Genomic DNA, 14,728 nt, shown 5'->3' with positions numbered 1-14,728 from the left:
TGCTACCCTTCAAAGAAAGAAGTAGGTTGGTTTGACACGATTTGTTCTTGACAAATCCATGCTGACTGTTACTTATCACCTTATTATCTTCTAGGTGTTTGCAAATTGATTTCTTAATTATTTGCTCCATTATCTTTCTGAGTACTGAAAATAAGCTGATTGGTCTATAATTCCCCAGGTTGTCCTTATTTCCCTTTTTTATAGATAGGCATCTACATAGCCTGAGAAAATTCCTAAAGAAGAAGAAGCTGTAAAGCCTCAGATTATTTTGGGACTTGTTAGAGAAGTTTAAGCTGCGTATGCTGCTTTGACTACTGTGAAATTCCAAAAAACTCTCTAAAAAATTACCCACACTATGTGTAAACTGAGGAGTGGCGAGAAGGATGCACAGCGTCCGGGACGGATCACTCAGTCGTTTGAGCCTTGGCCTGCTAAACCCAGGGTTGTAAGTTCAATCGTTGAGGGGGCCATTTAGGGATCTGGGGAAAAATCAGTACTTGGCCCTGCTAGTAAAGGCAGGGGAATGGACTCGATGACCTTTCAAGGTTCCTTCTAGTTCTATGAGATAGGTATACCTCCATATATTTTTTTTTTTTTTTTTAGTGGACTTGGCTCTCTCTATATCTGAACTAAGCAGAGTGAGTTGAATCCCACAGCTACCAGACCCTGCACATACATTCACTATTTAAAGTGAAACTGAGAATGTGGTGGACTCACTCCCTAAAGTCAGAAGGGTCCTGCCCAAATCAGAAGACTGCAGGTCCAGAAGAAAAAGTCACAGGCACAAACAAACCACAGAAGGAAAGCCACATTTTTAAACTAGAGAAGGGCTGGGGGGGGGGGGGGGGGGGAGCTGTGTTTTTTTATATTAAAATACACATTTGCTTTAAAATGGGGGATGAAGTATAGTTTAAAAAAAAAAAAAAGGAGCGGGGGAGGGACTTTATTAATGTCCAAACTGTCATGCCTCTTCCCCAGGAAGCTGCTGATCCCCTTCTTCCTTCTACCCACCCTGCCTATAGGTTTCTGCTGACTTTCCTTTCCACCTTCCTCCCCGGGAGTCTCCCCTTCCCTCAATAGCTGCTGTGCCTCTTGACAGCTACTCCCATTCTCCTCTCTTTGGAAATGGATTACGCTAAACCAGCACAAGGTATTCTGATTCTAGAATAAGAGTATCTACACATGGGAGTTTTTCTGGAATAGCTGCTCTGCTTTAAATTCACACCATTTTATTCTGGAATAACTGTCATACGTACACCAGCCCTAAAGTAAGAGACAATGGGTCTGACCCTCAAATGCCTTGAACTCCTTCAAAACAAGGGGAGGGGGAGAGAGAGAGAGAGAGAGAGAGAGAGAGGTCACCACTCTGATACAGCAGCATTTTATTCAAACTTTGTGTAGGCACAAATGATTACACAAGATTCAAGGCAGTGGCAAACAGGCTAATAACTTTTTAAAATCTCTATGGGCTTATTTTATACATTATTGACATGCAGAAAAGGTCACAATGTTTTTAACTCTGCGGGTCACCTTTAAATTAATAACTGTTCTGGGGAGCTTTCAACCCAGTTGTAGGCACCACGGTTAAAAAAGAAGTTTAACAAGCTGTAAACAAATATACACAAGTTAACCATATAAACAACTGTTCATGCCAATTTTTTAATTTAAACTTTACCTCCCCACCATGCTGTAATTCCTACCATAACATTCTTGTGCCACTGCACAGAAACCAGAAAATGAGATTAAGAGAAAGTGAGATTGACCATGTTGTAGGAGGGTGAATCTTACTGAAATGCAAAAATCTAAAAATCTCAAGTGATGCAAACTGAAGTCAGTTTTTGAAAAAAATTAATTAGCTAGTAACACAAGTAAAGATTTTTTAATGTGTGTCTTTATTTGCATACAGGAACTTACATTTTTATTTGCAAGTATTTCTAAGTTTACTAATGTGTTTTTAAAAAAACGCATACTGTACCAGTGTTGGTGAAATCTGGATGTTTTGGATACGTGGAAGCAGTAAACAGGTATTTACTAGCTGCTTATCAGAATCTTCTGGAGAGGTTCCTACAGATCCCATTCCAAATACCTGTTGTAAAAACAGTATATTATTCCAACATTTGATATTTAGGTAATTATCACAAACCATGAAACTTCATTTTGCTAGTAAGACTCCAGGAAATCAACTAGATTTTAAAATTACACTTTAAAAACAAAAAGGTAATGCAGCATTTTGTGCAGAGAGTTCTACTCTAAAAAGTAACTATAAGTCCCTTTGTGCATTCATTCATTCAGACATTACGATGTATCCCTAATAAAAAGGCACCCATCAATGTAACATATAAGTGTCTCCAAACAATTAAAAACAAATTCTCTTTCAGGCAATTTTAATAGACACATCATATATGTGGATGCTGCTGCTGATTCTTGTGAACTGCACCATATCAGACACCTCTGGCCAACAGCTTTTCTATCAAAAAGAATGTTCAGGGAGAACACACATTTCACGCCTTTTTACCTAGAAGCAAAAGAGGGAACTTGTTTTAAAAATTCCATGTCATCTTTAAAATGTACGAAGTAGGCTTTGTTGTTCACAGAGCACTGAGAAGAATGGCACGGGGAATCAGTGAATTCATACTTTTACTACTGTTATTTGGCTGAACACCGTTTTCTTCAAAGCTGCGTTAACAGAACAGTAGCACATTACACGTGATGGTTGTATCTTCACAACAGAATAAGACTTTTTCAAACAAGCTTAAAATCTGCAGAGAAATGCAGAATGGAATAGAAACATGAGAGGACCATAAAGCTGCAAGAGTTTAATTTTTCCACATCTGGGATAATCCTCTGCCTCTAATATTAAGGCAGGTTTTATTTAAAGATGATTTTGCTGATTGTGTTTCAATAAGATATTTACTGTTTTCTTTATCCAGCCTGTACATCAGTGCCAACCTATCAGCAGCCCCAAAACCTACATGAACCATAGAAGGCAAAATGTGCAGTTCTCCTCAACCCCCGTGATGTCACAGGTAGGGCAGAGGGTTCATTAGTCTCTTCTAAAATCTTAGATCCACACTGAACATGCTGAGAAGTGAATTTTCAATCTCTTCTATTGCTTTCTTATTCCTCACCCCCAAAACTTTTTTCAGTGAAAGAGCCACATGTTAACTTTGGAACGTATTTTGCTTACTGGTCCAAAGAGATGTCTTTGCTTTATTTTAAGGTGAAAAAGTATACTCACCCTCATTTTCCCATAACTCAAAATCACAGCAGTGGATTTTCCACAAGGAACATTTAAAATATATATATATATTTTTTTTTTTACATACTCACTGAAATATAAATATGGTCTAGAAACATCAAATGTGTTTTATATCCTTTACGCTGTCACAGTGCATTATAACACCTCCTGCACCACAGAAGTTATGCTTACGCTAGAGTTTGTGGCCCTGTTACAGTTAAAGCTCTTAGTTTATTCCATTAAAGATGACTGCCATAAAAATCTTTGCACACTAGTAAAATCTTGCTGTAAGTTAGTAGCTCTGCTGAAATTTGTACATTACAACCAGGAATGAATTTGGTTTAATACATTCAGCCTCAGTGGTGAGTGAAATGACTGGCCGTTTTATAAAAGACCTTCCTAAAACTTGTCCACAAAAGGACAAGGTGAAATGAGAAGTATGAAGAGCAACAAGCTAAATGAATGAGACGAGAAGCTGGACATAAAAGTGAGATGATAAATCAGTATATAGTATATTGTTCTTCTAGCTTCCCTAAAAAGAAAAATCCCAACCACATTTCTGAGCCTCTTCCAGTGCCACACACCAATAGTGTGCATTATCAGGTATATTTTTCAAGTCAGTTGACCTACATCTCATTTTGAGATTTTTTTTCCTATAGCAGTCTCAAGATGAGGGAGTGGGCAATGTGGTTCAAGTTGGTGTTGTTTTTTTAAATAATAGAGGAAATTAATTTAAAAATTAATCAAAGTGCAGGAAAAAAAACAGCAAATATGTAACATCCCCTTTAAAATATTTCAATGTCAAATAACTCAAGAAATACGTGGTGAATTCTTCAGGCAACCAGAATAAGAGGAGTCTTCAGGTCACCAGCCATCACTTATCCTTTTGTTTTATTTTTCAAGAAGCCTAAAACTGCTACAACTTACCCCTTCCACCCTGTGAGACTCTACTGCATCTATCACAAAAGAACCCCACCGTAGCTGAAAGACCACCTACCCAGGACTCAGTAAGTCTGTTTCCTAAACACTTCTAATACATGTTACATCCTAGCATAGCGTATGCTATGCTGGCACATGGTGTAGAAGCAGCTATTTGTGGCAGGTGGACAGAGACCCCCATCCTACAAACACTCCACACGTGCTTAAGCGGATTACCATGAGTAGTCTCAGTAATGACAGTAACATTAAGCACATACATAAATGTTTGTAGGACCAGGGTCTTAGTCAACAGCAAACTTTGCTCCCTTTATCCTGGTTATGTCAGGAATTCAACATATTTTCAAAGTTATATTTTTAAGTTAATGTCTTTAAGAGGTCATTTTTGAAGCATGAGTCAATTGAAAAGTTACCTGATATGAAAGTACTCCATGAGATGAGGTATTTATAAATAATGAACTTTCAATATAGCCTTCTTCTGTTGGCAGAAAGAGGACTCTGAAAGACATTTTTCCCATTGCTGGAATCACCTAAAGAGACAACATAAAAGCCTGCTGCTCAATACAGCTAATTGCAGCTCCTTCCCTTTGACATCATCTATCATCAGACCTTTCTATATATGAATCCAGATGCATGAACCCCACAAATGCAGGGCCTCATCCTGCCAGGTACTGAGCACACTCAACTCCCAATAAAGACAAAAACTGAAAGCACTCAGCAATGTGCAATGTTGAGCCCAGAATTTTTAGGATATCAAATGGTCAGGAAGACACTTAACAGAAAGCTCTAAAAGCTTGTCTACCTACACAATACCAATGTCCAAAAATGTTTCAGCCCAACAATAGGTTCTCTGTAGTTCAGTACAGACTGTGAAGTGAACCAACGCATGAGCTATATGATGCTTCATGAACTGAGTCACAGTTAAGGTTGGGCATACAGTTTGGCAACCAAATCTGAGCCTAACTCATAAAAACAAAATCAAGTTTATGTCTGGAAAATCCTAACTCTTCCCCATTTATGTGAGCCAAGTTCAAGATTGTTTGCTGAACCATTCATTCAGCCCTAGTCAAAATGTGATTGGATATAAGCAAATGGGGAAAAAAAAATACCAGCACACCAGAAGAGGGTTAAATCTGGGCTTTGTCAACTTGAGCACCGCAGTGTACTTTTTACATACTTCAGATGTTCTTAAGTTTCACAAAGAGAGTTTTAGTTAAACAATTGTCCTGAAGTTTGTTATTTTTATAACTGCAATCCAAAATCTTTTAAAAAATCATTGAATTGTAAATCTGTTTTATAAGGAAAATGCAGGACTATACTCAAGAGATTGAGAATCCAAGGATATAAACAACTTCAGGCCTTTGAACTACTGAACTCCACAGAAGCACTATGGTACATACAGTAGAGTGGGATTTAACAAAGTATCTTAACAATAATGAATTCTTTCCTTTCTGAGCCATGTTAAAAAGAGCCTCTCTTATTGTAGGAGTTTGGATTTTTTCTCCTTATATATCCAGGTATAAGTGAAACAAAAACCCAAGCTAACAAACACAGAGAAAGAATGAGTTGGGGGTAGCATGGAAAAAGAACACAGAACAAAAACTTTAGGCCAAAATAAACATGAAGCATTGGCACACCGCCACTGCATAGTTTCCAAGAGTACATCAACACTCACCCTGCTATGAACAGGAGACACATGAAAATGTCTAGTAGCTGTAAACACTGAATTCACTACAACTTCTCTATCCCTACTAGGGTTGTAAGCATACAGCATTTTAGATCTGGGCAGTCCCAGTAACCTAAGGGGAAAAAAACCAAAGTATTACTGATTTTATAAACATTGGTAATTTGCAAGAAAAATCAACACATTTTGGTGCTATTAAAACATTTTGATATGTAACAATTTATCAGCTTAACATATTTTAAGCTTACACAACCCCCAATTTGACCCTTTAAAATATAAAGAAAAATAAATGACATTGAAACATATTGGTTATACACAGCAAAAACCACATACGGTCATTAACAGTTTGTGAAAGAGAGAGAGAGAGAGAGAAGGGGGGGGGTCAGGTTGTTTTTTTTGTTTGTTTTTTGTTTGTTTGTTTTTTACTTGCTGGGTACAGATTTTTGAAGAAACTAATAAATTATGTTTAAGAGAAGTAAAAGCCTTGCTTGGTCAGTTGACAAAATGATTCTTTTACATCATATATTTTTGGAAATAAGTTTGACAGCTGTTTCTGATGCAGACATTCTCTGCTTCTTCTGGAACTTTCCTTTAGCTCACAAGGGGATTGTGCTTTTTGATAACTGATGGGATAAAGCTGCTAATCATTCTTTAAAAGCTTTCCTCTAGCCAAAACTTAAGCAGCAAAGAAACACTTACAGATTCTAGCAATGTATTTGATTTTTCAGAGAGTTGATTTCTTTTAAGTGTTATTCTTGTCCTATAACAAGCTCACTCCTAGATCTAAGCCTTAGCAGATCTGGGAGTAGGCTTGTAATACAACAAGAATAACTTACAATAACTAATAATAAGGCAACTTATCTCATTAAGAGGCATGAAATGTTAAGAACCCAACTGGTACAGCTACAGGAATCACTTACAAATACTGTTTACTCAGTGTTCACTGGTTTCCTGTCTACAGTCACACATGCTCTTTTTAACATTATCTGTTCTCCTCCTGAACCCTGAAGCTACCGTTTTTACCTGACCCCCAATGACCAATGCTCCTCAAACCCAGCAAATTTACTGCAGTCACAGTGATGAGTCATATGTCTCGTGATTTGGGAGCAATGACAGAAGAGTATCTACGCACTTTGTCTATACCACTCTTTTTTCTGACAAAATTCCCTTTGTTAACACTAGCCTGGCTACCCCAGTGGGAGATGAACAGTCAGCATATTAGCATACAAAGATGTCAGTGTTTTCCCTACAACTTGCTCCGAGCCTCACTGCTGCGTATCTGGAAGAAAGAGGGCTGCTGGGAGCCTGGACCCCGTGTGACGATGGCCTCAACAGGTCACTGCGTCTGGGGATCTTTCTAGGGAGATCACTATGATGATTTCCTTCCTTCGAGTCCTCTTATTGTAGGATCTCCCATAGAAAGGAATGATCTGGGCTAATACTCTTTCATTCCAAACTTGCCTCAATTTGGTAGCCCACCCATTAATTATTAATTAAAAGAACAATAATCTAAGAAAGCAGCAGAGTGTCCTGTGGCACCTTACAGACTAACAGATGTTTTGGAGCACGAGCTTTCGTGGGTGAATACCCACTTCGTTGGATGCATCTTTGCTGCTTTTACGGATCCAGACTAACACGGCTACCCCTCTGATACTTAATAATCTCAGATACTCACTGCGTTCCAAAATGCAGAATCGAAGGATGAAAATGTAAGGCCTTTCCATTAGGTATCTTTGCTGAGAAGCTGAAAAAGAAAAAAATGATGAATATTTTGTTGACATGCTATTTTGAAACTGAGGCAGACTTTTACCTAAAATGCACAACATGACATTTGTCTTGTTATTGTGCTAACACTGAAGTGCTCTCCTAACTTTACATCTCAAGCACACTGTTCCATGGCTTTTCATACATTCCTCTGTAGAGCTACACTAGTCACACTTCTATAAGATTTCGATGGTGTGCAATATACTGGCAATCACTACGAGTAAATTATGACTCAGGCTCAAACATTTCTTATGTGCAGAAAAGAATTTGGATGAAATCACCACAAGGACTCTGACCCATGCTTACATTATCCACAATTATTTCCAATAGCAAATCCTAGGTTTACAGATACTGCTTTAGCATCTCTTCTCCAAAGGTGTACCAAAGAAATAGTGGAGTAACATATGTTTCAGTTGTCTGTTTACTTTTCTCTGCACTAGGCAAGTTTACAAAAAAATTCCCACCAGTTCTCACATATCTTCAGCTGCAGGTTACAGACCTGGTGTAGACAGGGATTCCAGGCCTGGACCCATTATCATCACTGTTTAAACTTTTCAAGAAGATTCAAATGGCAGTGAAAACAGGTATGGACCCCAGAGTCTTGTCTACAATAGGTATGCACCCAGCGTTAAATATGTTTTAGAAAAGTTCCTTACTGTTGATGCGGCCTTTGACTATGTGTACACTCATGTAGAGTACGGACACCGCACCCCTACCCTCCCACAAGCATGGTATACATAGCAATGTAGATGGTGCTGCTTAGGCCAATAAAAACCTTTGGGTACGTACCCTACATAGCTCTATACATGCGCCTCTCATGTCTACATCACTATTTTTAACAGTGTAATACCCCATTGTGGGAAACTTCCCACGCCACAGTGAAAGGCTCCGGCAGTGGGGAAAAGCTCTGGCAGGGGGCAGCCAGCCAGGAAGGTTCCAGCAGCTCACTGTGTTGGGAATGGCAGGTGCATTCACACACTACAGTGTAGTCACAGCCTGCTTTTCACTGCAGTGTGTAGCTACACATACCCTAAATGCCTAGAAAAGGCCTTTGAGTCACAGTCAGTGACCAGGTTCAGCCATATAGGGCAAAAGGCAGATACTTCGCAGAGGGTGCAGACAGAGAAAGAGTAGCATCAGTCTGAAGATATCACATACCTGAAATGGTCCTGGGAATTATGTGATTTTAATTGTTGCAGTTTTGAAATAGGTTGGGATTAAAAATGGAAATTTGCAAATAGTATCCTCCTCAGAATCAGTATCTATTATTTGTATCACAGTAGTACACAAAGTGATAGGGGACTTACTGTGTTACAAGCTGTACAAATAAACAGAAAGACACTCTGTGCCACAAAGGACTATCAGATTTCAAACAAGGTGCACCAAGTGAGTAACAAACAGTAGTAGGGAAGGAGGTGGAAGGATGGAGTTAGTGATAACAATATGACATTGTTACATAGGTTTGCTAGGTCCACATCTTCATGGTTCTAGAAATTTAATATAAATAAATACGAGCTATCCTTGACTGCTATTCAGCCTAAACATCATTAACAGCCTTGAGAAAGAGAGGACAGTGACCTTTTTAATTAGCTCAGGAAATGGACTTTATGGCGCATGGTAGGACAGTTCATTGTTCATCTATTTCAAAATGCATTCTTGTAATGTTATTCTTGAATAATTTGATATATATATTTATTTATTTCATATTCCAAATTGAAATAAATAAAAAAAGAATCAATATTGATAGGAAAGAGAATCAACGACATTGTTACAAGAACTCAACTTCAACTCAGTTAAACCCAAAACTATCATCATTTTTCTTGGCCCCTATATATATATATAATTTTAAAGACTAGAAAATGGTACCCAATTAGGGGGACTTAATGATTTTCTTCTTGGGAATTCTGGCATCCTGACCACTTTTCCCACAATCCCCTCTGTGGGATAAGTTCCCAAAAGCTAGTGCAACTGCAAATGTGTTCAAGAATGGACACAGGACAAAGCCGCAACTGAAAAGATATGATTTGTGCAAACATATTACACCACTGGTTCTTACAGTTGTTCTATACTACCATTTCATTTAACAATTATTCAATTATCAAGAGCAAGGCCCAAGAGTACAACTAGAAAAAGAGAGACTGGAGGAACAGGGAGAGAAAGATCCACTGCTTTTTCTGATTCTGTTTTTTAATGGGAAAAAAAGCACCATGACAAACCTCTGATGCAATCAATCAGTTTATATCCTGAGGACTACCTGCAAAGAAAAGGGATATGAAAATGTTTAATTCTCCACCATTTCTGGGCATTTTTAAAAAAATCTTCTGGAAGCCAGCAGAGCACTTATTTCTATTTTTGAGATAAAATACAATTCGGAAAGGCCACATCCCCAGTGCCAACACTGCTCCTGGTTGCTCCAGCTGCACTTCTGTCCAGACAAAGAACCCGACTATGGATGCCTATACCTACGTACTGGTGTGGATTTGCAGAGAGGTGCCTACCTGCAGAATCTCTCAGGAAGCACATGGGAGAGCTACAAGAGGAAGTAACTAGGCAGAGACATATCCAGGCACATGAGGAATTCATTGAAAATATGCGTATAGAAATCTCCAAAGCCGAGGAAACAATCCAGCCAGAAAAGACTTTAGTAGCACCACCAGGGAAAGAGAAAATGGCTCCTTCACAGAAAGGGAGCTTGCTGCTTGTTACTTCTGGCAGCTGACAGTGCACAATGCCTGCTCCCAACCCACCAGCCACACAGATTTATAAAAGAGTATGCTGCCCAGGCAAAGAGGGATGGGGAATCTCTCCCAAACATGGAGGAGGAGAAACCATGTACCCCTAATGCAATGAGGATCGTGGCCTGACTTTTAAAAGAAAACAAAGTGTGGTGGTGATGGTCGGTGATTTCCTTCTAAGGGTGATGCAGGCATCCTTCTGCCAGACTAACCTGGCATCCTGGGAAGTGTGCTGCCTGCCGGGGCCCATACCCAAGACATTATGGAAGGCTTGCCAAGGATCATCTGGCCCTCTGACTACTCCCCCATGCTGCTCGTCCATGTGGGCACTAATGATACTGCAAGGTATGACCCTGAGCAGATCAGAAGTGACTACCGGGCACAGGATGTGAGGGTGAAGGAGCTGGAGGCACTGGTGGTGTGCTGATCCAGACTTCCAATCAAGGATGGGGCCCAGGCACAGACAAACAGAACCTGGAGGTGCGCTTCTGCTTTTTAAAGATGGGATGCTGTTCTCAGAAGGTCTGTTGAGCAGAGATCGGGTCCAGCTATTGAAGAAGGAGTAGAGTATCTTCAGATGCAGACTGAGGAGGGCTTTACACCAGGTTCGATGGGGGCAGGAGATAAAAGCCCATGGGTAAGTCCAGAACATGGAGACCAGGGTGAAGGGTCAGAACCTGGGGGGAACACAGGCAATCATAGCAAGGACAAAGGAGGGAACATAGAGGAGAAATCTATGAACATCTTAGTCCAGTGGTTTTCAATCTTTTTCTTTTGCAGACCGCTAAAAAGTTTCACATGGAGGTATGGCCCCTTTTGGAAATTTAACTTGTGGTCCATGGACCCCTATCGCAGACATCTTAGACTGAAAACTGACTGAATAGAATTCAACTATCAATGTTGCACATGTTTGGCATGGCATTTGATGCAGCGTGAGAAAGGGCATTAAACTGGGCTTCTATGGTAACACTACAGGGTTTTGACCTATAATGTAGGATTATTCACATACTTTTGATTGATCAGAAATACTGAATGCCTTTTCTGGGATCTGAAACTTTATTTTCATAGTCACCTTTCGCAGATTCCTTAGACATAATCAGCAGGGTTTGTGGGCCACAGGTTGAAAATCACTGTCTTAAGATATCTGTACGCTAATGCAAAACATATGAGGAATAAACAGGAAGAACTAGAAATACTAGTGAGTAATCACAATTATGACCAGTGGTGAGCTGGAGCCAGTTCGTGCGAGCCGGTTGTTAAATTCTGAAGCAGTTTTAGAGCCCACTTCCCTGCGAGGGGGCGCTGAGGCTTTGATGGTCTAAGGCTGGGAAGTGATGTAATTCTTCCTCCGGCCGTTAGAGGCGCTGCAGGAGCCATGTGGGTTGCTGCCTGGCCCTGGGCATGGGTCCTGCTGCTGCTCCCCCAACCCCTGGCTGCTGCCTGGTGGGTCCCCAGCTGTTCTGCTGGGCCTGGGCTGAATCCTGCTGCTCCAAGCCGCTCTCCCCGTGAGTACCTGCCACTCTGCCCACAGTCATCCCTCGCCTCCAGCCAGCCCCACACCCCCTGCCTGCAGCCAGATCCTGCTGCACCCCCCGCGGCCCTGCCTGAAGCCAGGCAGCCCCACACTCCCATCTCCAGTCAGCCCCTGCCCTGCCTCCAGCCAGCCTCACATCAATCTCCAGCCAGCTCCACACCCCCTGCCTCCAGCTAGTCCTGCCCCACGCGCCTGTCTGCAGCCAGCCACATCCACTGGGTGCCCTGCAGTTCCCAGGGCAGTAACCCTGAACACCTGCTTCAAAGAAGGGGACAGGGAGTGGTGAGGACCCACACATGTGAAACAGAGCTGACACAGCTACTTCTGCTTGTTGGGGATGGATTACATCGACATGAGAGCTCTCTCTCTGTCGGCTTAGAGCAGCTACACTAGAGAGCTTACAGCAGCACATCTGCATCAGCCTAACCTAGTGAACATCAGTGTAAATACGGTAGGATGTGAGGCTAAAACAAGAGAAGAACAAGTTAAGAATTACAGAGACAAGTTAAATGTCTTCAAGTGGGCAGGGCCTGACAAAATACATCCTAGAATACTTAAGTAACTGGCTGAAGAGATCTCTGAGCCATTAGCGATTATCTCTGAGAACTTGTGGAGGACAGGAGAGATCCCAGCGGACTGGAAAAGGGCACATATAGTACCTGTATATATATATATATATATAAAAAAAATCAACCTGCTACAGAAATGCCAACAATAGAGATAACAGAGACTTTTACCCTGGAAAAAGAAGGGTCTTCAACTCGAAGATGCATGACGCTGGGTGGTGAAAGCCATGAGGAAGCCACTAAGCTGATTACCCTTCTTGCAACCAGGAGGATTACCATAGGCACATGGAACGTGAGGACCATGTACGAGTCAGGAAAGACGGCGCAGGTTGCAGCAGAGATGAGGAGCAACAACCTGACCCTATTAGGCATTAGCGAAACAAGATGGACGCAAGCTGGACAGAGACGACTGTTGACAGGAGAGCTGTTGCTGTATTCAGGACATGAAGAGAGCGACGCACCCCACACACAGGGAGTAGGCTTCATGTTGTCCAAGCAGGCACAGAGAGCACTGATTGGTTGGGAGGCACATGGTCCCAGGATCATCACAGCATCCTTCAGAACTAAAATGAAGAGGATTAAGATGAATGTTGTTCAGTGCTACGCTCCAACTAATGACAGCGAAGAGGAGGACAAAGATTATTTTTACAACAGACTCCAGAAAATATTAGAGATTCTCCCAGACAAAGACATCATCATCCTTATGGGAGACTTTAATGCCAAAATTGGACCTGACAACACAGGATACGAACAAGTCATGGGGACCCACGCTCTGGGAGAGATGAGTGAGAATGGAGAGAGATTTGTGGATCTGTGTGCACTTAACAACCTGGTCATAGGAGGTAGCATCTTTCCTCACAAGCGGATCCACAAGAGTACCTGGGTATCACCAGCAGGTACGACAGAAAATCAGATCGACCATGTCTGCATTAGCAAGAAGTTCAGAAGATCCTTGCAGGACGTTAGAGTTAGAAGAGGAGCAGACGCGGCGTCCGACCATCACTTAGTGGTGGCTAGATTGAAGCTGAAGCTGAAGCAGAGCTGGATAGATACGTCAGACAGAAGAGTGAAGTACAACGTCAGCCTTCTGAAGGACCGTAAGACCAAGGAAGATTTTGGACTGATGCTGAAGAATAAGTTTTCAGTATTACAGGATCGGTCTGAGGAAGAGGAAGACAGTGTACTAAACAGATGGCAGAAAGTGAGAGACACACTTAGGTTAGTATGCCAGGAAGTGCTTGGAATTAAGAAACACCAGCAGAAAGAGTGGATCACAGCAGAGACCTTGACCAAGATAGAAGACAGAAAGAAGAAGAAGGCAGCAGTCAACAACAGCAGGACTAGAGCTGCAAAGGCCAAAGCTCAAAAAGAGTATGCTGAAGCCCACAGAGCAGTGAAGAGGAATATTAGGAAGGACAAGAGAGAGTATGTGGATGAACTGGCAGCAGAAGCGGAGCAGGCAGCATACAGCGGTAACATGAAACATCTGTATGATACTACCAAGCGACTGTCTGGAAAGTTCAGCAAGCCAGAACGTCCCGTTAAAGACAAGCAGGGAAAGTCTATAACAGGAATAGAACAACAGATGAACAGATGGGCGGAGCACTTTGAGGAACTCCTGAACAGACCAGCACCACCAAATCCACCAGACATTAACCCAGCCAACGAGGACCTCCCAATTAATTGCGATAAACCAACCAGAGATGAGATCAGAAAAGCCATCACCATGATGAAGAACAGGAAGGCGGCTGGACCTGATGACATCCCAGCAGAGGCCCTGAAAGCAGACCTGGATGCTTCAGTGGAAATGCTGTACCCCCTTTTTGAGAAGATATGGGAAGAAGAAGTGATTCCGGCAGACTGGAAAGAGGGATATCTCATCAAAATCCCCAAGAAAGGAGACCTTAGCAACTGTGCCAATTATAGAGGAATCACACTCCTGTCGGTGCCAGGGAAGGTCTTCAACCGAGTTCTCTTAGAGAGAATGAAGGATGCCGTCGATCCACAGCTACGAGATGAACAGGCAGGTTTCCGGCTGAACAGATCATGCACGGACCAGATAGCAACGCTTCGCATCATAGTCGAGCAGTCTGTGGAGTGGAACTCCTCGTTGTACATCAACTTTGTTGACTATGAGAAAGCGTTCGATAGCGTGGATCGAGAGACCCTCTGGAAGCTCCTTCGGCACTACGGCATTCCAGCAAAGGTGGTCAACCTGATCAAGAACTCATATGATGGTATACACTGTAGAGTGATCCATGGAGGGCAGCT

The 14,728-nt window shown here is 41.7% G+C and overlaps 1 protein-coding gene across 3 annotated transcripts in view; it reads right to left on the bottom strand.

Annotated features, from left to right (window-relative positions):
* TMEM131L (transmembrane 131 like) overlaps positions 1 to 14,728 on the bottom strand; it is a 127,855-nt gene that overhangs the window by 62,335 nt on the left and 50,792 nt on the right. For all 3 annotated transcript variants that reach the window (XM_032793500.2, XM_032793502.2, XM_032793501.2), the window contains exons 4-7: positions 7,534 to 7,602; positions 5,850 to 5,973; positions 4,588 to 4,704; positions 1,976 to 2,086 (exon numbers count right to left, since the gene is read on the bottom strand). In XM_032793500.2, the coding sequence (XP_032649391.1) occupies positions 1,976 to 2,086; positions 4,588 to 4,704; positions 5,850 to 5,973; positions 7,534 to 7,602 (421 nt within the window). The remainder of the gene's footprint in view (positions 1 to 1,975; positions 2,087 to 4,587; positions 4,705 to 5,849; positions 5,974 to 7,533; positions 7,603 to 14,728) is intronic.

This window comes from Chelonoidis abingdonii, chromosome 5 (genome assembly GCF_003597395.2).
Source record: "Chelonoidis abingdonii isolate Lonesome George chromosome 5, CheloAbing_2.0, whole genome shotgun sequence".
NCBI lineage: Eukaryota > Metazoa > Chordata > Testudines > Testudinidae > Chelonoidis > Chelonoidis abingdonii.
This window is presented reverse-complemented; position numbering and strand designations above follow the sequence as displayed.